This window comes from Danio rerio, chromosome 8 (assembly GCF_049306965.1).
Source record: "Danio rerio strain Tuebingen ecotype United States chromosome 8, GRCz12tu, whole genome shotgun sequence".
NCBI classification, from domain to species: Eukaryota; Metazoa; Chordata; class Actinopteri; order Cypriniformes; family Danionidae; genus Danio; species Danio rerio.
In genome coordinates this window covers 58,576,156-58,602,265 of record NC_133183.1, presented here as the reverse complement: position 1 = coordinate 58,602,265, position 26,110 = coordinate 58,576,156, and the positions used below count along the sequence as shown (strand labels likewise).

Sequence of the window (26,110 nt, the reverse complement as noted above, 5' to 3'; positions counted from 1 at the left end):
TTGAACACAATAGATTTTATTTTGAGAAACATTTATAATATTTTAGAGCAGTAAACACATCAGGCTAAATAATTCAAATAAATCATTGACTTCTGCTGTCTTCATTAGTTTTAAAAACAGATTTCTTTACAATTGAAAATGGCATCTTTGGATATGTTTTCTGCTGGAGATACTGTTGTACTAAAAAACAAACAAACCAAAAATAAAAAAACATAAATAAATAATCTTGGCGATTTTAAAACCCAAACTGCAGTATACCTTGAGAACGGTTATCGTCCCATGCCTAGTTCAGAGCATCTGACAGCAAATTGTTTTGTAAACTGAGCACAGTTTAAGAGGGTTTGCACAGAGCCTTTTTTTGAAAAATGAAGTAGCTTGTTGTATCTAACAACACAGCAAAATGCCAGACCGCATCTTTTTAAAAGTGTTTTGTCTTTTAATGATGGTTTTATGAAAGGTTTCTAAAACGCTTGCTATTTACACTGAGTAAAAAAGGCTTTGATGCTTTTATCAATGCGTGACATTAGCGATTTTTAACATTGTAACAACACTTGATGGACTTGGCCTCATAAATCAAAGCTTTTCAGAGAGGTCAAAATTAGGGTTAAAAATATTTTTGGCACAACCGTTATTATTTATAATAATATTAGGTGTTTGTTTTTTGTAAAGAAAGAAAAAAAAGAAAAGAAAATTATTTTATTAATTACTCACACTCATGTCTTTCCAAACCCCTGAGATCTTAGCCTCTTACGCCACATTCACACGGGGCTTCAGCGTCAACGCCTGGCAGGGTGTGTCTGAAGTTAGGGCTGACGCGATCGTCATAGCAGCGTTAGCCAATGAAATTAGTCAGCAATAGGCCACTGTCTGAGCTGGTGTATTTGCATACAGAGATCTGATTGGCTGGCGCTTCCGTCGCCGCTTGAAAAGTTGAGAAAGTCCCAACTTCTGCAGTGAGCAATGCCACTGAAGCGGCGCCGACGGATCCACAATGTGAATGGGAAGCGTTGAAGCTGACGCCCCGTGTGAAAGGGGCGTTAAGGCCCAAGGTGTTTTGTACATGCATATTTAATTTCTCTTTGCTATTTGGGCTTATTGCAACTTAATTAGAATAAATCCTAAAAGTGCATCAAATCAAAAGATGATACTTAGAGATAAATGATGTCCATTTATGTGGACCTGTAGTCCGAATTTACATTAAAACGCTTGTTCCTGACTGCTTTTTAATGCATATATAACAATTTTTTTTTACATGTTTCTACTATCAGAGAGTAAAAAAAATTTTTTTGCCCATTTTGCACAGTTAAAATAGTGTTTGGGACATTTCATATGCTGCAAACCAGTTGCAGGATGACACTGTATGTCTGTAACAAAATATAAAGCATTCAAAGTATTTTAAATAGCTAGTTAAGAGCTAAAATGTGCTGTCCACGAATGTGGCCACTTAGCCCTAGGAGGTTAATTAATCTTCAGAATGCAAATTAAGTTTTTTTTAATAATCTCACTTGATAAAAACAGTCTGCAGAAACACTTTAAAAATGTTGAACATTCTCCCTTTGTATGTTTTACGCCCATTAGTGACCATCTCTCCTTCATTAGCATAGGATGCTAGTCTTGTTTTTGAATCTGCCACTATGCTGAAGCACAGGCCTCCTAATAAAAAGAGAACCTCATTTCAATTTAAAGCAACAGTCACCAAAACGGCACAGTTAAGATCAAAGCCTTAAAGGGGCAGCGTCAAAGAGTTAAAAACATTATTTGTATTTTTCTTGAGCTGAAACTTCACATACACTCTCTAGGGACATCAGAGATTTATTTGACATCTTGTAACAAGGGTCATAATGGGTCCTTCTTTAATCAATCATAATTCTGATTTTGACCAAATAGTTTGAATATGTTTTTCCCTTAATTGTGTAGCCCTAATTATAGTTAAACGCTTGAAGTCACATGGAATGTTTTAAAATCTTGTGTTTCTACACATCTATGGAGGGCCAGAGAGCTCTAGGATTTCATCTTAAGTGTTTTAATTTGCTCCTTTGGTGTCTCAAGGCTTTAAATGACATGAGAGTAAATAATAGCAGAATTTGTATATTTGGTGAACTAAACCTTTGGGAGTGTTTTAGATTAAAAGAAAATCCCAGTCATGACCCCTTTAAAATGTTAGAAGAGTAATAATGCATCACTTTTTATCATGATTTAGGGTGTAATTTATATCTGCTCCACAAATGTTAAAGGCTTGACGCCAACTTAAATGTGTTATGCATTTGTTTAAATAATTATTACATTAGCACATTAATAGTCACATCCACAGTTGATTAAAATCTGCCCTCTAGTTCTGATTTGCAAGCAAAATCGCATTACCTCTGTAAGGGAATCCAGCGCCAGTCTTTCATCTTGAGCCATTCACCAGGGCAGCAGGATTCAGATGTGTTTGTCGCTAAAGGGACTTTGTGTTTCTGCCTTTTTGCTCTCAGGTGTGGTCTCTAGAGCAGCCGGACTGGCATTGTAAGATAGACGAAGGTTCGATTGGACTAGTCTCGTCACGCTGGAGTCCTGATGGGCGACACATACTCAACACCACTGAGTTTAATGTGAGTATGGCTGTAGGAGGAGTCCACCCTGCACTGTGTGAACTGCAGCTGCCCATAAATAAGAACCTGAAAATAACAGACAGTCCTAAGCTCAAGTCTTCCTTGAGAAATTCAGTGGAATCGCAATCAAATGCAAAACGTATGTAAAAAAGAAAGAAAGAAAGAAACAAGTGTTTTGTTGCGTCTGGAAGGGCATCCGCTGTGTAAAAGATATGCTGGATGAGTTGGGGGTTCATTCCGCTGTGGCGACCCCTGATTACTAAAGGGACTAAGCCAAAAAGAAAATGAATGAATGAACATAGTAACCACAGTAAATAGTATTAATAAAATAATAATAAATCAGAATAAACTTTACATTTAACAATCGACATTCAACATTTCAGAGTAAAAGTAATAATCAATAATAATCAGTATTTTTACAATGATTCATTTATAACCGTCTAGTGTGTGTGTTTTCTCTCTCTCTCTCAATTCAGTTCAATTAAATAATTGCTTTATTGGCATGACAATTGTTACAAATGTTTTGCCAAAGCAGTTATAAAGTTTACATAAAAAGTAACATACATATATCATAAAAAAACGTACACACAGTAAATAGTAAAAGTAAAAAAAAAAAAAATAAAAAATAAAGATTATATATATATATATATATATATATATATATATATATATATATATATATATATATATATATATATATATATATATATATATATAAAATTAAATAAAATAGCAACAATACAATCATATCATTCAATATATCACATTAATATTCAATATATTATATTATTATTCAACATTAATTATTCATACAAATCAATACAAAAATAGATCAGAATAAACTGTACATTTTTAGGCTTAAAACAGTAATAACAACAATAATAATCAGTATATTTACAATGATTCATTTATTCATTTCTCTCTCTCTCTCTCTCTCTCTCTCTCTCTCTCTCTCTCTCTCTCTCTCTCTCTCTCTCGATCTTTCTCTGTGTCTGGATTCCATTTGAACTGAGTGCCACAGAAGTCATTTGTCGCCTCAACTTGATTCCAAGAATTACTGGCAGGTGTTGAGATGCTGGACAGCTGTGTGTTTGTGTGTGTGTACATGTGTGTGTTCGCCACGCACTTGGAATGAAGTGTGTGTCCGTCAGTCTGTCTGGGATTCGTGCTCTTTGTCTAGAGTGTCTGAGGGTGACTGACGGCTGGACATTTGCCTGCCAGCTTCCTTCTGATGTCTCTGTTACAGACTTTCATAAATAATCGGTACACAATCTTGTTTTAATGACAGCACATCCAGTTCATGAAAGCGATACTGCATTTGTCATTTTTAAAGCTGCTCATCTAGGTTTTCTAAGGGCTGTGGTATACATTTAAAGGTATAGGATACAAAAAAATGACAAATTTGTCCATTTACCCATTCACACTCAAAGATACAAAAAGCTGTTGCTGAGGTGGTACATTTTTGTTACTAACAGGTCCTTAAGGGGAATTATTAATGCTTAAAGTACAAATGTGTATCTCACAGTACCTTAAAGGTACAAAAGTAAACCTTCAAGGTACAAAAATGTACCCTAAAAGTACTAATGTCCGCCTGGACGGTACGTAAGTGTACATTTTGATAAGATGTGACCCCAGTGACCGATTTTGTAGCTTGATTTCTGAGAGTGCACTTCTTCCAAACCTTTTTTAGTTTCTTTCTTCTGCTGAACACAAAGGAAGACACTCACCGGCCACTTTATTAGGTACACTTTACTAATACCGGGTTGGACCACCTTTTGCCTTCAGAACTGCCTTAATCCTTCATGGCAGATTTAACAAGGTACTGGAAATATTCCTCAGAGATTTTGCTCCATATTGACATGATAGTATTGTGTAGTTGCTGCAGATGTGAATGATGTGAATGCCCCGTTCCATCTGGTGACTATGGAAGCCAGTTGAGTACAGTGAACTCATTGTCATGTTTATGAAACTAGTCTGAGATGATTTGTGCACTATTTATTCCCCCTTAAGTGTTTTTAAATCTTTTCGAGTTTCTTTACTCTAAACAAGATATTTTGAAGAAAGCTGAAAACCGGTAATCATTGATTTCTATAATAGTAGTAATAACAAATATGAAAGTCAATGGTTACAGCTTTCCAGCTTTCTTTAAAATATATTTTGTTTTTTAAAAGCAAAATTGAAACCCATAAAGGTTTGAAACCAGTAAATGATGACAGAATTTTCAGTTTTGGGTTTAAAGCTTTGTGTGGAACATTGTACAAAACTGAAATCACAGTCTGCTTGCTTTTCTAGTGTGTCACCTAGAGGAGACCACCTGACATGTCAAGTACATGCTGAATTAATAAATCTACATATGCTGACATTAGCAAATCCTGCAAGCCATGTGGTGTTCATCTCTTAAAGTTTACCTAAAGATTAAAACTCAAGTTTCTTTCGTCTGTCGAACATTAAAAAAAAAAAAAAGATATTTTTAAGGAAACTGAAAACCTGTAACCATTGACTTCCATAGGAAAAACAAATACTATTGATGTCAATGGTTTTTGCTTTCCAACATTCTTCAGAATATCTTCTTTTGTGTTCAACTTTTTTGCAAAATGTGAGGGTTGAGTAAATGATGGCAGAATTAAATTTCTTAGGTGAACTATCCCCAATATCTATCCAATTTAATGTCAGTGTTCTGGTGCTTGTAGATACAAGAAGAAATAAAGTGTAATTCTTTACATTTATTTAATTTGATTATTACAGACACTCTGAGGAGGGTTAAAATGCCTCAGTGTGCAGTTGTTCAGGCATTTTAATGGCAGTATTACGATAGCCAGAATGCAAATAAAGACTTAAAAAATTGGATCAGAAGAGGTGCCTTTTTTCTATGTTTTCTAATAGTTGATTTAACCCAAACAAAGAGCATGTGCTGGGACTACTTCACATGGTCCTTTTGGCGAGTAATTCTTAATTATTTTTACTGCAGCACAGAAGTTGTAGCTGCATTTATTCAACACAATCACAAACAAAGCAGTCTGATTACATGTTTGGATGTATTACGTGAATTTATTTACGGGTTTGATTTAGTCAAGATTTAGTCAAATGGAATTGTGAAGGAATTAAACATTTAAATTGACCATATTTTAAATATAAAATAATGTGACGGGGATCAAAAGTCTTAATATTTGGCAAGTTCAAACATCATAGCTTGTGGAGGCCTGTTAAAAACAACAATTTAGCTTTTTGCTTATTATTTAAAAAAAAGAGAAGTATTGGTTAAGTGTGTTCATTTGTGTTTGTTATCTTTTTGGTCAACAGTATTGCATTTTTAAAATAAGATTCTGACCTGGATTCTTTGAAAATATGGCAACTTTCCATTATTAATTTTGGGCAATACTTATAATACATGTACATATAAAATACTATACATATATAAATAATTCTCTATTGTTCGTGAATCATATTCAGATTTTGTATGTATTATTATCAGTAAGCTGTAAGATTTACTCCAGCAATAATTTGTTTCTTTTTTTCTTCTTTACAAAAAGACCAAACTAAAGATTGTACTCAAAACCATTCAGATTTTTCAAGTTTAAGCTATAAGGTTAATTTACTTTCAGGTTTGTGCTCAAAATGTGGCTAACAGATAACTGCATTACTGCATAAATATACACTGTAAAAATATCTTAATGTAAAGATTCTCTATTTTGTGATTCACAAGTGTTTTCTGTTTATTTACTGTTGTGTATTGCATTATGGGATTTTTATCTCTGCTATGTCAACTTTTGTTGTTGAACATTTAACTCTACAGTTTAACAAAGTGGCATTTACTGATATTTTAGTAGTTTGAAAAAATTTAATTTATAATAAATAATATATAGAGAAATAATTCTGTAAAATAACAAATAATAAATGTACTGGCAGTTTGTTGCAAAGATTTTGTACCATAATATATAACATCAACCCAGACTATATATCACTTTAAACTTTTAATAATGTCAATAAAAGTCACTTTTTCTAACTTTTCAATGTTAAAAGTTGTTGGAAGAAAGATCAAGCTGCCATACTGCAGTTCAAAAGTTTAAATAAACTTGGGAGAAATAAAAAATGAAAACATGAATCACATAATATGGAAAACTGCTGATTTAAAAAAAAAACTAAAATACACAAAACATTAAATAAAACTTGTTAAACTAAATATGTTAATTCCATATATGTTGTTTTTGCTTTATTTTCACAGTTGAGAATCACTGTCTGGTCCCTATGCACAAAATCCGTATCATACATCAAATATCCCAAAGCCTGCCAGAAAGGTGAGTTGATGTGAGCTAGCGTCTAATAGACTTGAGGTATACTTACAACCTCAAATCAGAAGAAAATAGGACAGTACGAAAAAATGCTGATTAAAATAAGAAAGAAGTGATTTCTAAATTTACTTTGATTTGTATTTCATTGTGGACAATAAAAAAATAATATTTAATGTGTTCCTCAAGTGTTTACCTTGAAAAAACAAAACAATAAAAATCATATTCCAATTTTGGTTCTTGCAATGAATTAAAAAAAAAAACTGGAACAGTAAAGCATTTACCACTTAGTAATGTCGCCATTCCTTTTCACAGCACTTAAAAGACGTTTAGGGGCTGAAGACACCAAGTGATGAAGTGTTTCAGGTGTCATTTATTCCCCATTCTATCTGCAAACAAGTCTTGAGGTGGACAACAGTACGGGGTCTTTCTTAGTTGCCTTATGCACCACGCATTCTCTATTGGGGACAGGTCAAGACTGCAGACAGACCAGTCAAATACCTCTATCCTCTGTAGCCTGGAGGAGCCTTCTCTATGTACTTTCCAGCAATAATGGTGTCATCGCAGATGTGCAAGTTGCCTTTGCCAAGGGGACTACCATGACAGAACCTGGCCTTTAGACTTGTTGCTGCTGGTAAAAGTCTGGATGATGCTTTTCTTTTTTGGTCCATGACATCCAATTCTCCCAAAAAATACCCGATATACTGATTTATCTGACCACAGTACACGTTTCCACTGTGTAATAGTCCATTCCTGATGCCCTAGAAGTCAAGTGAAGTCAACGCTGTTTATGGACACTGTTAACATAGGGCTTCCTTTTGGCACAGTACAGTACAGTTTTAACTGGCATTTGTGAATGTAACTACGTTTTGTGGTACTTGACAAAGGTTTGTCAAAGCAGTCTCGAGCCCATGTAGTGATATCTCTAATAGAGGAATGAGGATTCTTGATGCAGTGCCGCCTCAGGGGGTCCAAGATCACGGTTGTTCAGGTTAGGCTTGCACACTTGTCCTTTACACACTGAAATTCCTTCCGATTCCTTGAATCTTTTAATGATGCACTGTTGACTGTTGAAGGTGAAATATCCAAATGTCTTCCTTTCTTTCTTTGAGGAATACTGTTTTTAAGCATTTCAATAATTTTCTCGCGTATTTGTCAGCAAACAGGCAATCCTCGGCCCATCTTTGCTCCTAAATGACTCGACCATTCTTGGATGCTGCTTTTGTACCAAATCAAAATTACAATCACCTGTTAACATCACCTGTTTCACATCACATCATTATTTAACCATTTTACCTGTTTACTAGCCCTAAATTGCTTTTATCGTGACACATTTTTGGAATGTGTGCAGGTCTGAATAAAAGGAAGGTCAAAGAAAATTTAGAAATCACTATTTTCTTTTATTATTTGCGTTTTCCATACTGTCCCAACTTTTTCTGATTTAGATTTGCAGTTTTATCTAGGGTTTGTGCCAGAGGAGATGTAAGGACAAGGTCGCAAATGAATCATGGGAAAGTATTTACCTGTAATACAAGTCCCTGGACGTCCAGCCAGACATGAGCTCCCCCAAACAGCTGGCAAAGAGCACATAGTCCTCACAACCCCTGCTGTCAACATGCAGAGAACGTACGCTCCAGAAGACGTTCACTTCATATCACACATTACTGCCAAAGACTCATTTTCTGGCCAGTGGTGTGCAGATTGAGCTGTAACCTTCAGATCAGCTGCTGGAAGGCTTGTTGAAAGGTGTTGCTGTGGCAGTGTCACGTTGTCCGTCTAACAGAGTGAGTTATGAGCGTTTTAGTCATTTATTGTTGCCGCCATGGGTCAAAGTTATGGAGCGCAATTCCATTCATAACATAATTGACCTTCGTCTTGTTTGGGGGAGCACATGATTTAAAGTAGTTCAACAACACTAAAGAAAAAAGGTTTCTCTTCCTAACAAGATGCTAACAAAACTGTCTGAATGCACTTGAAGTACTTGAAGAGCTGATGTTTTTACATTTTACAAATGCAAGTTGTACAGGGTGGGCCATTTATATGGATACACCTTAATAAAATGGGAATGGTTGGCGATATTAACATCCTGTTTGTGGCACATTAGTATATGTGAGGGGGCAAACTTTTCAAGACGGGTGGTGACCATGGCCATTTTGAAGTCATGGAGCCATCTTGGATCCAACGTTTGTTTATTCAATAGTAAGAGGGTCATTTGACACATCAAACTTATTGGGAATTTCACAAGAAACACAATGGTGTGCTTGATTTTAACGTAACTTTACTCTTTTATGAGTTATTTACAAGTTTCTGACTACTTATAAAATGTGTTCAATGTGCTGCCCATTGTGTTGGATTGTCAATGCAACCCTCTTCTCCCACTCTTCACACACTGAGAGCAACACCGCAGGAGAAATGCAAGCACAGGCTTCCAGTATCCGTAGTTTCAGTTGCACATCTTGTAATAACAACAGGTTTGCATGCATATAAACTACATCGCCATAATCTAATACTGAAAGAAAACAGCTTTGAATCATTCTTTTTCTTGCTTTGAGAGGAAGGCATTTCTTAATACAAAAATAAAAACCCAATTTAGGTCTGAGCTTCTTTACAAGATTTTCTTTATTTTTTTTTTAAGATTTATTTTTGGCCTTTTTGCCTTTATAAGATAGGACAGGGGTTCCCAAACTTTTCAGCTCGCGACCCCCAAAATAACAATGCCAATAACTTGCGACCCCCAATATCCTCTGATGTGGTTATAAATACAGAAACCTTGCATGCAATGCGGCGCACACACACCAATAAACCCAAGTCTATTCTTCGTTATATTTTATTAATGTATGTCAGTGCTGTAAATGTGCTAGAAAGTTTAACCTGGTATTATAAAATCAATCTGCTGCATCTAACGCTATTGCTGAGTCTTTAATATAATGTAATTACCTGAGGGGTTGCAATCCAATAGAACTAGTAACTATAAGCTACTATAGTAACTATATACAGTAGTGTATTAAGTAACTGTAAACGACTATTTTTCTAGTAGGTTATGGATTAAAATGGTAATTCTTATGGTTTAATAAAAATAAATAGATTTTTGGAAATCACCAGGCGATCCCCCCCTTCATAGTCCCGCGACCCCTCGGGGGGTCCCGACCCCCACTTTGAGAACCACTGAAATAGGACAGTATTGAGACAGGAAGTGAAGTGGGAGAGAGAGAGAGGGGGTAGGGTAGGGAAATGTCGTCGAGCCGGGATTCAAACTCACGACGCCCTGACATGCTATTGCACCATATGTCGGCGCGCTAACCACTAGGCTATTGCGCTGACGCAAGATTTTCAATATGAATATTAAAACCCAACCATTCACCAAGCCATATGCCCAAATATTTATAACTGTTTACTCTTTCAATACAGTCCCCCTCCAGGGTTAGGATTGGCTTAAACCTTTATTTTTGTACGACATACATTTAGTTTTTTTTGCATTTAAAACCAACTTCAATTTCAGCAGTGAAAATCGCAGTAACCAAAAGAAGTCTTATTTGCAGATCTCTTTGGCTTGATTCATAGATTTTGCAACTGTCGTCTGCATATAAATGGATTTTAGCCGTGTTTCTCTTGACCTAAGTCATTTATATACAGTGAAAATAACATTGAAGCTAAAATAGATCCCTGTGATATTAGCCCCTTTAAGCTATAGAACTAACAATCATTATGCAAGGACTTCCCTAATTACCCTAGTTAAGCCATTAAATGTCACTTTAAGCTAAATTTTAGTGTTTTGAAAAATATTTAGTGAAATATTATTTACTGTCTTCATAGTAGAGAGACAATAAGTCAGTCATTAGAAATGAGTTATTAAAACTATTATCCTTAGAAATGCTTTGAAATATTATTTCCGTTAAAGCTAAATTAGGAGGAAAAATATACTGGGGTGGCTGATGAATTCTATATAGTTCCCTAGTCCATATAAAATCAACCACAAGAAATTCAATCTATAGTGTGACTTGAATGAATGAATGACTGAATATTTATGTTCAAATGTATAAACATGTTTCAGGCATGGACTTCACTGCAGATGGCCGTTATATGGCGCTGGCAGAGAGACGGGATTGTAAGGACTACATCAGTGTGTTTGTATGTGACGACTGGCATCTGCTCAGAGTGAGTACAACTGGCAGAAGACTTATAAGTTGGGCTATATGGTGCTCACAAAGAGGCACATGTTCAAATGTAGCCAGCAGAACATCCTGGTCGTGTTTCTTCACTTTGTTCATTTTTGTAAATCTAAAAAAAATCTGATTGCATTTTTCCTTATTTAGGATAAATAAAAAATACTTGTATTATTAAATATTCAGAAAAACTTTACATTTACTATCCGCTTGTTAAGTGGTGACGTGTTTGTGACGTATGTAATACTGTTTCCGGGTCCAAGCCGCCATTCATTTGAGTGGAGAAATCCTTCGTTTATGTTCACGTTTTATTCCTATCACACATTAAAGTTAATTTTATATCAAATCATAGTGTACACAACAATCTCTGGGCTTGCTGCATAACAAATACCAACAATTTAACAATTTATAAAAAAATTTTTATCACTTTCTGGCCATCGGATATTAGGCATGGACATATCTACTGCGATCATGATTTTCGAAAGCATTAAATCGCTTTGTAAACGTTTATTATGACCATTTCATGAGTCTCCCCGTTCAGTTGAATAGAGCGCTTGGACCTGGAAGCCGCTTCGCGTGACGTCGCACTTACAGTAACAAGCGGATACAATAAATGATTCAAATCTATTCCAATGTTAATAAATGCTGTAAGATTTGTAATTTTATCCACTAATTTTAACTAATTGTTCTCTTTTTTTAAAGAATAGTTCACCCAAAAAATGGAAATGTACTCAATTTTGGAACACAAAAAAGCAGATATTTCGAAGAAAGTTTTAAACCTGTAACCATTGATCACATAATAAGAATGGAAGTCAATAGTTACAGGTTTGCAGCTTTTTTCAAAAGATCTTATTTTGTGTTCAAATAAAAGAAAGAAACTCAAACAGGCAGGAAACTCTGACCGGCCTTTGTTAGTTGTTAATATTTAATACGTTTTGAATTTCAATTGAATTATAATAATAATATTATTATTTATATTAAAAAATGTTTAATCACTTTTTTGCCTCTATATGAAAACATTTCAATGTTATTAACTGTTAATAATATGACATTTCTGACATCAGATATGACTTTTTTTTTTTTTTTTAGCAAAAATCTAGATGGTGATTACAGTATACAGTTAAAGTCAGAATTATTAGCCCCCCTGAATTATTAGCGCCCCTGTTTATTTTTTTCTGTTTAATGGAGGGTAGATTGTTTCAGCGCATTTCTAAGCATAATATTTTTAAAAACTTATTTCTAATAACTGATTTATTTTATCTTTGCCATGATGACAGTAAATAATATTTTACTTAATATTTTCAAGACACTTCTATACAGCTTAAAGTGACATTTAAAGGCTTCACTAGGTTAATAAGGTGAACTAGGCAGGTTAGGGCGATTAGGCAAGTTATTGTATAAGGATGGTTTGTTCTGTAGACTATAGTAAATAAATAGCTTAAAGGGGCTACTAATTTTGTCCCTAAAATGTTTTTTTAAAAATTAAAAGCTGCTTTTATTCTAGCCGAAATAAAACAAATAAGACTTTCTCCAGAAGAAAAAATATTATCAGACATACTGTGAACATTTCCTTGTTCTGTTAAAAATAATTTGGGAAATATGTAAAAAAGAAAAAAAAACATTAAAGGGGGCTAATAACTCTGACTTCAACTGTAGGTGGGTATTTTGTCTGAGAATGTCACATTATTACTCTCTGAGATTACTTTGGATGTGTTCAAAAAGAAGAATTTTAAGTTATTTATCATAACAAAGTGAAAAATGAGGTCTACTTTTAAGTTTTAAATAAATTAGGATCATTTTAAGGTGACATAGTTACAGTGTAACTATTCATTTAACTACTGAGTAATATTGATTCAAAGAATTTGGGTCAGGTTTAGGGTTAGCTGCATGTAATTATGCAGAATTGATTTGTAAATACTATAGTAAGTGCATGGAACGTGTGTAATTATGTCACCTTAAATTTAAAGTTAGTAATAATGAAAAATAATCTAAAGTTAATGTAAAATTTGCAACATTGTCTTTTATTAGTGTATGATGTTGTCGTTGTTGTTATTATGATGTAATACACTTTCATCTGTATTGATTTTGCCATGAAAATTGCCATAAGTTGCTGATGTGGCAATAAAGAAATCATATTGTCTGCAGCATTTTGAGAGCGAGACTCAGGATCTGGCAGGGCTGGAGTGGTCTCCTAATGGCTGTGTGCTTGCGGTGTGGGACAACTGTCTCGAGGTGAGGTGATCTTTCCTAACGTTTACCCTTGTATACTGTTCAAATTGACTACCTTTTTATTATGTCCAGGCTGTTTTTTGCCACATTGACTTACATTGACTTACTTTTTTTATTTTCTGAAACGTGTCAAGGTAAGTGCACAAAGGTCTCTCTCTCTCTCACACACACACACACACACACTACACTCCATATAACTATATAATTTAAAGCCAAAATCTAACCTTTTTTTGCACTGCAACTGACGATCAACAGTAAATACCACAATTTGTACCTCTTTTCAACAGGGAAAACTAGCAACAATCAAGAATGCATGATTATATAGTGTCAAAGCTTTGCAATCAAAAAATGTGATTTTTAATGGAAGTCAATGGGGCAAAAACCGCCCCGGACATAATGAAAGGGTGGTAAATTTGCCCAGTGTGTATTGTTGAATGCACACTCCATATTTTCAAAGCATTTTCCCAAAATATGTCAAAATAAGATTTGTTACTAAAAATCATTACATTTGCTGAAGCACAGAGGCCAAATGAAGACTCAAAATCACCTCAGAGTGAATGAAAACATCCTTAACAGCACACAGGGGTTAAAGAAAATCACTGCTCATTTTCACAAAACATTTATATACCACCAAATTGCCCAAAGACATAATGCATAACAACTGAAGTCGGCCAATCAGAGCTTTTTGTGATATATTTATATAGAAAATGCTATGACTGCTACAGAAAATTAACATAATTGTACGTTTTTTTATCTTGGAAACTATATTATTTTAATAAAAGTATTACACGTAACTAATTGCATGAACTCTGTTTCACTTTTCAGTATAAAATCCTATTATATTCGCTGGACGGTCGGCTGTTGTCCTTCTATAGTGCGTATGAGTGGTCTCTAGGCATAAAGTCTGTGGCGTGGAGTCCCAGCAGTCAGTTCCTGGCCATAGGCAGCTATGATGAGAAGGTACTAAATCTCTGGAAAGAATAATATAATAATATGTGATATTATACAGTGCTCAGTGTAAACGTGTAAACCCCATTTTAAAAATGAACATTTGTTTTAATTTCTCAGTGATTGTAGGTCATACATTTTGAAAAATATTTATTTAATATTTTTCCCTAACATATGAATTTGGGCTACTAATTTTTGAACCGTTTTCATAAGTTGTTTTGTTAAATTGGCTCCAGATTTGGTTTCAGTACTGACTAATCTAATGCATATGCATAAATATAATATTGAAAATCTTATAAAAATATTCATTTAAAAGAGAGATTTGTGAAGGTTGCCCTTGTATATGCTGAGCACTGAATTATAGCAAAAAAAAATCTGTTTATAATATAGTAATAAAAGTTTTGATGGGATTTCCATCAGGTTCGGATCTTGAATCACATTACCTGGAAGAAGATCACTGAATTTGAGCATCCAGCTACAATCACGAACAGCAAAGCGGTAGGTGTTTTGAATGGAGATAGCTATTAAAGGAGAAATTTTTACATAAAATGCTGAAATTTGGTATTTGGATCACAGTGACCCAACCCAATGTTCCTTTAAAAAACTGTCATAAAAGTAAGATACAGTGCATCCTTAAAGTATTCACAGCGCTTCACCTTTTCCACATTTTTTTATGTGACAGCCTTATTCCAACATGGATTAAATTTATTTATTTCCTCACAATTCTACACAAAATACCCCATAATGACAATGCGAAAAATAGTTTTTCAAATTGTTGCAAATTTATTAAAAATAAAAAACCTGAAAAAATCACATGTACCGAAGCTCTAAATTGAGCTCAGGTACATTCTGTTTCCACTGATCATTCTTGAGATGTTTCAGCAGCTTCATTGGAGTTCACCTGTGGTCAATTCAGTTGATTGGACATGATTTGAAAGGCATACACCTGTCTATATAGGGTCCCAGGGTTGACAGTGCATGTCAAAGCACAAACCAAGCATGAAGACAAAGGAATTGTCTGCAGACCTCCGAGACAGGATTGTCTCGAGGCACAAGGCTGGGGAAGGTTACAGAAAAATTTCTGCTGCTCTGAAAGTTCCACTGAGCACAGCGACCTCCATCATCGTAAGTGGAAGATGTTTGCAACCACCAGGACTCTTCCTAGAGCTGGCCGGCTATCTAAGCTAAGTGATCAGGGGAGAAGGGCCTTAGTCAGGGAGGTGATCAATAACGTGATGGTCACTCTGTCTGAGCTCCAGCGTTCTTCTGTGAAGAGGGGAGAATCTTACAGAAGGACAACCATCTGTGCAGCATTCCATCAATCAGGCCTGTATAGTAGAGTGGCCAAACGAAAGCCAATACCCACCTGGAGTTTGCCAAAAAACATCTGAAGGACTCTCGCACCATAAGAGACTAAATTCTCTGGTCTGATGAGACTAAAATTGAACTCTTTGGAGTGAATGCCAGGCGTTACGTTTGGAGAACACCAGGCACCGCTCATCACCAGGCTAATACCATCTCTACAGTGAAGCGTGGTGGTGGCAGCATCATGCTGTGGGGATGTTCTTCAGCAGCAGGAACTGGAAGACTAGTCAGGATAGAGGGAAAGACCTCTTGACCGCAGACTGGGGCGACGGTTCATCTTCCAGCAGGACAATGACCCAAAGCACACCGCCAAAATATCAATGGGGTGGCTTCACAACAACTCGGTGAATGTCCTTGAGTGGCCCGCCCAGAGCCCAGACATAAATCCTATTGAACATCTCTGGAGAGATCTGAAAATGGCTGTACACCGTCGCTTACCATCCAACCTGATAGAGCTTGAGAGGAGGTACTGCAAAGAGGAATGGGCAAAAATTCCCAAAGACAGCTGTGCCAAGCTTGTGGCATCATATTCAACAAGATTTCAGGCTGTATTTGCTGCCAAAGGTGCATCAACAAAGTATTGAGCAAAGGCTGTGAATACTGATGCACATATGGTTTTTCAGGATTTTATTTTTAATTAATTTCGAAAATAAAATCAAAATCAATGAATTTAATAAATTTTGGAATAAGACTGTAACATAAACAAATGTAGAAAAAGTGAAGCGCTATGAATACTTTTCCAGATGCACTGTAGTTGCATGCCCAATGTGTGAACGGTCACGTATCATGTTTTAAAGGGAACCCTGGTTTTTTGATTACTGTTTATTTTTTTTACCCCACAAGGAATTATATATATATATTATATGCTTCCTGGTATTGAGAGAAATTGAAGTTGAGAAAAAAAAACGTAGACAATAAAACATTGGGAATATGTAGCCAGGACTACGTTTTATTGGAGTTTTTTTTTTTTTACGTCCACTAGTGACTGCCGTCACGCCGGCAAAGCTGTCTTTACGGAGGTAAGCGGTGAGCGGTACTGCTGCATAGTAATCGTTTTACACACAAACTGCTTTGTTTACATTTTGCACATGATTTGGAAGTTCCGATTGGCCATTGAGAATAAGAAAACAGATACTGCCCTCTGTGGGTCCGGATTACAAGTCCTCCCACGCAGGCACAGAACACACACTCTCGTTTCAGTTGGCTGCTTTCCGTTTGGTTTGTTCACAGGCAGCTTTTTGATCCAGAGGTAAGCCAACACGAGGTGATAACACGGTTGGTTCCGTCGGCTCTAGTTGTTTGGCATCAGCTTGGTGTGTACTGGCCTTAAGGCATACAAGTCTTGATACCCGGGGTTTCCTTTACGCTGCATAGTGTGGAAGGAGATACAGTTGAAACCAGAAGTTTACATACACTTTAAAAAAAGGAACATAACCATTTTTTTTTAATGTCTGATGGTAAATTATACTAAACGTTTACTATTTTAGGTCTGTTAGGATTACCTAAATGATTTACATTTGCTAAATGCCAGAATAATGAGAGAATTTTTTTCTCTTAATTAATTTCTAGACAGTCAGAATTTCACATACATTTCCTTGGTATATATTTAGCTTTGCTTTTGAACTGTATAACATGTGAAATGTGTTGTAGAGGTCTGCATTCCCGCGTGTGTGTGTGTGTGTGTGTGTGTGTGTGTGTGTGTGTGTGTGTGTGTGTGTGTGTGTGTGTGTGTGTGTGTGTGTGTGTGTGTGTGTGTGTGTGTGTGTGTGTGTGTGTGTGTGTGTGTGTGTGTGTGTGTGTGTGTGTGTGTGTGTGTGTGTGTGTGTGTGTGTGTGTGTGTGTGTGTGTGTGTGTGTGTTAGTGCACGCGCGCGAATGAGAGAGAGAGCTTTGCCTGTGTGTGTGCTTGCCTTGGTGTGTGTGCGTGCGTGCGTGCGTGTGTGTGTGTGTGTTAGTGCACGCGCGTGAATGAGAGAGAGAGAGAGAGCTTTGCCTGTGTGTGCGCGCTTGGTGCTTATGTGTGTGTTAGTGCGCGCGCGAATAAGAGAGAGAGAGAGCGCTGCCTGTGTGTGTGCTTGCCTTGGTGCTTGTGTGTGTGTGCGTGCGTGCGTGCGTGCGTGCGTGCGTGCGTGCGTGTGTGTTAGTGCACGCGCGCGAATGAGAGAGAGAGAGAGCTTTGCCTGTGTGTGCGCGCTTGGTGCTTATGTGTGTTTTAGTGCGCGCGCGAATGAGAGAGAGAGAGCTTTGTCTGCGTGTGTGTGTTTATACATACAGACTTGGCTGTCTGGACTGTATAGCTGGGTGATTTTCAGTTTTGTTCTCCCCCGCTCTTTAGCGGGATCGGGCGCAGCGGGTAGAAAACGGGGCGGGTCGGGCAGCGGGACAAGAAGTGCTTAATATAAGCGGGAGCGGTCAGGTTCGGGCTAAAACCTGGCGGGTGCGGGCGGGGGCGGGATCCAAAATTTAGTCCCGCGCAGATCTCTAATGTGTTGGGTATCCTTCCACAAGCTTCTCACAATAGTTTGAAGAAATTTCGGCCCTTTGCTCCTGACAGAATTGGTGTAACTGAGTCAGATTTGTTGGCTGTCTTGCTCACACAAACTTTTTCAACTCCCCCATACTTCACATTTGGGATGGTGTTCCAAGGCTTGTAAGCCTTCCTCTATGTCCTCTTAATGTAACACTGGTCATTATGGCCAAACAGTTCAATCTTAGTTCCATCAGACTACAGGGCATGTCTCCAAAAATTAATAATTTAGCAAATTGTGACGTGGCTTTTTTGTTGATTCTGGCTTGTTGATTTTCTCATGTTGTCACACAAGGAAGCAGTGTGTTTGAGGTTTTCCTTAAATACTAGTCTACAGTTGTGCCTCCAATTAACTCTGGATGCTCAAATGTTGTCAATTAGCCAATTCAAAACATCATCATCTGAGCTTTTTCAGAGGCAGAATAATCTTATTGTATGTAAACTTGACTTTCAAGAAAAGTTATAACAATTTCTCAAACAATATCTCTCATTATTCTGCTATTAAGCATAACAGAAACGAATGTGATAATCCTAACTTACCTAAAAGAGAAAACGTTTAGTCACCTTTTTTAAAATGGTCATGTGTCTTTTTATACATTCATTCATTCATTCATTTTCTTGTCGGCTTATTCCCTTTATTAATCCGGGGTCGCCACAGCGGAATGAACCGCCAACTTATCCAGCAAGTTTTTACGCAGCGGATACCATTCCAGCCCCAACCCATCTTTGGGAAACATTTTTATACAGTATATGTAAATTTCTGCTTTCAACTGTAATTGTTTTTCTGAAACAGTAAATACAACAATATTATGAACGAGGAAATTTTGACTTGCTTATTCATCATTTTGACTTTAGTCATTATTTAAGACGTTAAAGTTATAGTTATAACTTTTCATCTCAAAATTTGGACTAGTCATGATTTTAATATATTCATCTTGAAATGTCAACTTGATTTCCACTCCCTGCCTGAAATAGTTTTCATCTGCTGCATAGTATGGATAATTTTGTTCTTGTTGAATTCTCTAATGCAGTGTTTTTGCTCTAGGTGGTGTTTAAGGAAGTGGAGAAAAGGCCTGTCGTGAGTGAGGATCTGTCTATTCGTCAGCTGACCGTGGATAATGCTCTATTCAGCACACAGAGCAAGTGTAAGTTTCATTAATCTTGTGTGTACAGTCTTGGTAGGTAAACAATGTGAGTAATGTGAGGAGGGTGTCTGTGGTGTGTGTTGGCACTAATATTACCTGCTATGCAGACAGCACTGTCTCCGCGGCGGCCGTAGATTTGACTCGCTGGCAGGTCATTAAGAATGATGAAGAACCGTTTCTATTGCTGGACTATTGACAGAGGGCTGCAAATGTCACGGCATAAATCTCACCAACATTGTTATGGAGATCTCATGTTAAAGATTCACTGTTTATCTGGATTCAGGATTTATAGTTAAGTGTGTTGTATTCTGTAAACTGCGGATTACATTTTTTCCAAATTTTAAATGTTTTAATTTGATTTGATTTGATTTTCCTTTACGACATTAATACATACATAAATTTTCTTTTTGGCTGAGTCCATTTATTTATCAGAGGTCACCACAGTGGAATGAACCACCAACTTATCTAGCATGTTTTACACAGCGGATGCCCTTTCAGCTGCAACCCAGTACTGGGAAATCTCCATACAAACTCAGGCCCGTTTACACTAGTGCGTTTTAGTTTTAAAAACAATCCGCGTCCACACTATGCCACCAAAAACACGTGACCATTTGCGCACTCTGGGCATGCGCGTTCTAGAATAAACAGAAAGCATGTGTCTCGCTTTGCATTTGGTTATTGTTAGTCAACAAACGCCGGTTGAACAATGAATGTGATGGCAAAGAAAGCAAGAGAGGTATTTTTGTGGACAGACGACGAGGTCGAGTTTTTATTAAACGTAACAAACAAATAACTGCACAATGACGCCTAAAACAGACAATAGTGCAAACAAGGCTCCCATTTCTGCGTCCGTGTTGTTGTTTACGGTGAAGGCTGGTCTGCTGTCTTCCGGTAGAGTTAAAGCCATGTGTTATAGTCATGTGATAGGGGCTTGACGAATAAGGGAAGGATACGCAATGACACAAAAGCCCCAATCAGGTAGCGAATCTCAGCAGCCCCGCCTCCGTTTTCAGATGACTCCGTTTTCCCCCATCCACACGGAGACGGAGCAGCAGCGTTTTAGAATGAAAACGGCCTCTCCAGCGTTTCCAAAACACTCGCTCGAAAACTCCGTCGTAGCGTGGACGGATGGCGTAACCATAGCAAAACTTATGCGTTTACAAACTAAAACGCATTAACAGGGCCTTATTCACGCACGTACACTACAGCCAATTTAGTGTATTCAATTGACCTATAGCACATGTGTTCGGACTGGAAAAACAAGAGCACCTGGAGGAAACCCATGCCAACACTGGGAGAACATGCAAACTCCACATAGAAATGCCAACTGACCCAGCCAGGACTTGAACCAGCGACCTTCTTGCTGTGAGGCAATCGTGCTAACCACTGATCGCATATAATATTAATGATTACTATTAATAGTTTCTTGTATTTTTAGATGCATGATTTTGAGGAGAAAGATTAAGTGTAAAACTAAGGAATAGTACAAACAGTGCTTTAACTTGACGTGATCATGTATATCATATAACTGTCGCCACTGGCTTGCATAGTTCAGGACTTGTAGAGCTGCGCATCAATGGATTAGTCTTCAGTGTTTGGACTCTCAGCAGTAAATATTAAAAACATGCTGAACTGAACTGAACTTAAAGTCTGAAAACTGAACTGACACTTTCAATTCACTATAATCTTCTACCTTGTTTCAGATGAGATCACACAACTTCCAGTCCAGGTGCCAGTAGTCAAGCCGGATCCAGAACGTGCCAACCCTAAAATCGGCATCTCTGCTGTGGCTTTCAGTGCTGATAATCGCTACCTCGCTACAAAGAATGGTGAGGATGTGTGCGTGATGTGTGCTTCAAATATTATGAATCTTCCTGTATAAGTTAGTTACCTGTATGAAGTTTACACTACCCGACAGAAGTCCTGTCGTCTATCCAAGTTTTAGGAAAAACAAATAATAACTTGACTTCTAATTGATCATTTGGTATCAGAAGTGGCTTTTATGAAAGGCGAAGGCCTCTAGATTACACTTATTTACCAAAATAAAATATGACCATACATTGATTTTTAGTTATTTAAGTAGGACAGTAAGGTCTGACTTTACTTAGACAAAAGTCTTGTCACTTAACAGAAATAATGTCCAGTATACAATATAAAGTCATGCTGCAGTGGAAACAGAATGAATATTGTGTCTGACTCCGTCATGAGCTTGGAGGACTGCATCCATACATCTCTGCAATGACTCACATCACTGATTAATAAAGTCATCTGGAATGGCAAAGAAAGCGTTCTTGCAGGACTCCCAGAGTTCATCAAGATCCTTTGGATTCATCTTTAATGCCTCCTCCTTCATCTAACCCCAGACATGTTAATATCTGGAGACTGGGCTGGCCAATCCTGGAGCACCTTGACCTTCTTTGCTTTCAGGAGCTTTGATGTGGAGGCTGAAGTATGAGAAGGAGCGCTATCCTGCTGAAGAATCTGCCCTCTCCTGTGGTTTGTAATTTAATGGGCAGCACAAATGTCTTGATATCTCAGGCTGTTGATGTTGATATCCACTCTGCAGATCTCTCGCACGCCCCCATACTGAATGTAACCCCAAACCATGATTTTTCCTTCACCAAACTTGACTGATTTCTGTGAGAATCTTGGTTCCATGGGGGGTCCAGTAGGTCTTCTGCAGTATTTGTGATGATTGGGAAGCAACTCAACAGATGATTCATGGAAAAAATCTACCTTCTGCCACTTTTACAAATGATCAACTAGAAGTCAAGTTATTATTTGTTGCTCTTACAACTGGGATCCACGACAAGACTTTTGTCAGGCAGTGTATGTTTATATAATTAGCAAAATTTGTATTCTTGACATGTCTCAAAAACAAGTAGCACATGAAAAAAACTGTGGTTTTGGCCTGTACAACACAATGCCTTCATGTTGACTCAACACAAATCGATTAACTTAATTATTATTATTTTTTTTTTACAAATTTAAGTGGATTAAACATAAAACAATCAAGTTTTCATTTTCATTTTGTCCCCCAAAAAAACCTCAAGTATTATGTTGATTCAACTCATTTTAAATAAGTAGTTTGAACAAGCAGCAACAATCAATTAATCATTTCGGTCCCACTTTATATTAAGTGTCCTTAACTACTATGTACTTGCATCAAAAAATAAATACAATGTACTTACTGTGTTTATAATGTATTTGAGAACACTTGTGGTGCTTTTGAGTTGGGATAGAGGTTGGGTTATGGACAGGTTTGGTGGTGTGGGTAGTTTTAAGGGTGGGTTAAGGTGTAAGGGATGGTCAACAGTGTATTTACAAATGTAATAACAAAAGTTAATTACAGATATAATTGCATACATGTCTTTAATCAAGCATAAGTGCACAGTAAATACAAGTATATACACAATAAGAACATTGCAACAAACTATTAATTCCTGTGTAAGTACATATTAGTTAAGGCCACTTAATATAAAGTGGGACCATCATTTCTATTACTTGTTTAAGATGCTCTTGATATACAGTTGAAGTCAGAATTATTAGCATAATTATTAGTTTTTAATTTTCTTTTTTTAATATTTCCCAAACGATGTTTAACAGGGCAAGGAAATTTTCATAGTATGTCTGATGATATTTTTTCTCCTGGAGAAAGTCTTATTTGTTTTATTTTGGCTAGAATTAAAGTAGTTTAAAAAATTTTAACACCATTTTAAGGTCAATATTATTAGTCAAATTTTTTTTGTCAAATTTATTTTTCCGATAGTCTACAGAACAAACCATCATCATACAATAACTTGCCTAATTACCCTAACCTGCCTAGTTAACCCAAATTAACCTAGTTAAGCCTCTAAATGTCACTTTAATCTGTATAAAAGTGTCTTGAGGAATATCTAGTCAAATATTATTTACTGTCATCATGACAAAGATGAAATAAATCAGTTATTAGAGATGAGTTATTAAAACTATTATGATTAGAAATGTTTTAAAGAAATCTGCTCTCCGTTAAACCGAAATTAGGGAAAATAAACAGGGGGGCGAATAATTCTGACTTCAACTGTACATTACTTCCAGCTGGCAACAGTAGCCGCACTACATTCTGCCAATGCCAACCTGCATCGGATGTCCAGTACCATTTGGTGCTCTCCCTTCCTAGGAAATCCCCGAGCGTTTAACAGACTCCGTTCTTTTTATTCAGATGTGTTTAGCAGCTGTGCTCATGTTTGTGAGGGTGGTGGTGTTGTTGAGCGGTGTCTCCTCTTTCAGATAACATGCCTCAGAGCCTGTGGGTGTGGGACATGCAGAAGTTCAGTCTGCTGGCTGTCCTGGAACAGACGGCTCCTGTGCGCTGCTTCGTCTGGGACCCACACTTACCTCGACTGGCCCTCTGCACCGGAAACACCAAACTATATATGTGGTCACCAGCTGGCTGCATATCTGTCACTGTTCCAGTGGAAGGTACAGATCTAGTTTCTTGACCAGCACGTGCGAAATATGTATTGAACACGTCACCATTATTCTCAGAAAACCTATTTGTAAAGGTGCTGTCGACTTGAAATTTTACCGGATGTTGGTAAACACCAAAGAAGGCCATATATGCAAAGAAAACAAAACGAATTAGTTTACAAATGAAGTTATGGGGAGTTTGCATGTTCTCCCTGCCTTCGCGTGGGTTTCCTCCGGGTGCAAAGACATGCGGTACAGGTGAATTGGGTAGGCTAAATTGTCCGTAGTGTATGAGTGTGTTTGTGAATGTGTGTGTGGATGTTTCCCAGAGATGGGTTGCGGCTGGTAGGGCATCCGCTGCGTAAAAAAACTTGCTGGATAAGTTGGCAGTTCATTCCGCTGTGGCAACCCCGGATTAATTAAGGGACTAAGCCGACAAGAAAATGAATGAATGAATGAATGAATGAATGCATATATTTGTGCTTTTAAGGTGGCAAATTCTGATTTGTAAAACTAAACAAAGTTGTGTAGATATATTTTTTTTAATGAAAGTTGTTGGTGCTGTTTCAGCTGTTAGCTGGTCCGATCGGGCCAATGGTTAAGATTTTTACTTGCCCTGCCAAAATTTCCACTGGCCCCACCAAAGAAAATATACAATTTAATAGCTATTTTTTAGCCACATATTTTAAATAATTTGTCAAAAATAATGTCTAGAATTATTTAAATGTTAAAAATTATTTAAATAATATTTTAAAAATGTTAATATATGTATGATGAGCAAAATTATGCGTTAACAAAACAAAAACAGCTGTATGGAAAATGTGAAGGTATTTCATTTCAGTTCGAAATTATTTAACAAAAGGTGGCCCCAATCGGGCCAGTAATGATCCCGTCTACTGTCCCAAGCGTCTCTCACACTGGCCCTGGGCCATTGGGCAGTCCTTATTGTTGAGCCCTGAAGTATATGAGTAATGTTTTAGTTTAGGATTAGTTTTTTATAATCAGAATTAAGTGAATATATTTAAAATGTCGACAATGTTACTTGTTCAGACCTAAAGTGGCGATGAGGTCTTAAAATGTATCAAAAGACACTTAAAAAAGGTCTTAAAAGGTATTGAATTTCACTCTCTAATACTGGCAGCATAAACAGGGTTAAAACAGGAATCAAAGACGTTTCAGTAGTTCAGCACTTTCTCTTTCTGTCACTCCATTGTCACTCAGAACAAATTTTTTTTTACATTTGTTTATTTTTGTTTGTATTGTTTGGGTTTTTACCAAAACTCATCTCTCGGTAAATCAACTCAGAGTTCAAGTTTAAACTCTGAGTTGGTTGAACCTCCTTACTGAAACAGGCCCAGGGTGTCCGCTATTTCTCAAAGTCGTGAAGGGTCTTAAATTCTATAGTATAAAAATTAAAGCCTTACAATCGAACCAACACCGTAAAGAACTTTGGTTTCCATTTTGAAATTTGCTTAAAGGGCATCTATGGTGAAAAATCTACTTTTTAAGCTATTTGGACAAACATATGTGTATATATAGTGTATAGACCATCATATTGGGGTGATATAAACACACCCAGTCCTTTTTTTTTTTCAATTTAACAACATAAAAACGGTGGATCAATTGGAGCGGTTTTTAGATCGACCGCAACTTTACGTAGGAGTGCGATTCCCCCCGCCCACCGAATGACAGCTGCGCGCATTAACATGTTCCGGTAGTCACGTGTATATGTCAACAAGACCAGGCAATATTTAATACTGTAAGCCAGTGTTTCCCAAACCTGTTCCTGATGGCACATCAACAGTACACGTTCAACCTCTTCATATTCAAACACTGAATCAACTCACCCGAACATTAGAAGAGACTCTAAAACCTCAAATGAATGGGTCAGATGAGGGAGACATCCAAAATACGTACTGCTGGTGTGCCTTCAGGAACAGGGTTGGGAAACACTCCTATAAGTAAACTACACTCATTAGCCACTTTATTAGGTACACCTGTCTAACTGCTCGTTGGACAGCAAATTTCTAATCATGCTCAAGACGATCTGCTGCAGTTCAAACCGAGCATCAGAATAGGGAAGAAAGGGGATTTTAAGTGACTATGAATGTGGCATGGTTGTTGGTGTCAGACGGGCTGGTCTGAGCATTTCAGAAACTGCTGATCTACTGGGATTTTCACGCACAACCATATCTAGGGTTTACAGAGAATGGTCTGAAAGAGAGGAAATATCGAGTGAGCAGCAGTTCTGTGGGCACAAATGCCTTGTCGATGTTAGAGGAGAATGGCCAGACTGGTTCCAGCTGATAGATGGGCAGATGGGGTACAGCAGCAGGAGAGCACACCGGCTGCCACCCCTGTCAGCTAAGAACAGGAAACTGAGGCTACATTTCTACAATAGGATTCTT

The 26,110-nt window shown here is 37.1% G+C and overlaps 1 protein-coding gene across 2 annotated transcripts in view; it reads left to right on the top strand.

Annotated features, from left to right (window-relative positions):
- Nucleotides 1–26,110, top strand: part of wrap73 (WD repeat containing, antisense to TP73) — a 32,543-nt gene that overhangs the window by 5,626 nt on the left and 807 nt on the right. For both annotated transcript variants that reach the window (XM_073909157.1, NM_001328537.1), the window contains exons 4-12: nucleotides 2,475–2,591; nucleotides 6,814–6,886; nucleotides 10,929–11,032; nucleotides 13,186–13,272; nucleotides 14,095–14,229; nucleotides 14,638–14,715; nucleotides 19,154–19,253; nucleotides 20,957–21,082; nucleotides 23,523–23,714. In XM_073909157.1, coding sequence (XP_073765258.1) covers nucleotides 2,475–2,591; nucleotides 6,814–6,886; nucleotides 10,929–11,032; nucleotides 13,186–13,272; nucleotides 14,095–14,229; nucleotides 14,638–14,715; nucleotides 19,154–19,253; nucleotides 20,957–21,082; nucleotides 23,523–23,714 — 1,012 coding nt within the window. The remainder of the gene's footprint in view (nucleotides 1–2,474; nucleotides 2,592–6,813; nucleotides 6,887–10,928; nucleotides 11,033–13,185; nucleotides 13,273–14,094; nucleotides 14,230–14,637; nucleotides 14,716–19,153; nucleotides 19,254–20,956; nucleotides 21,083–23,522; nucleotides 23,715–26,110) is intronic.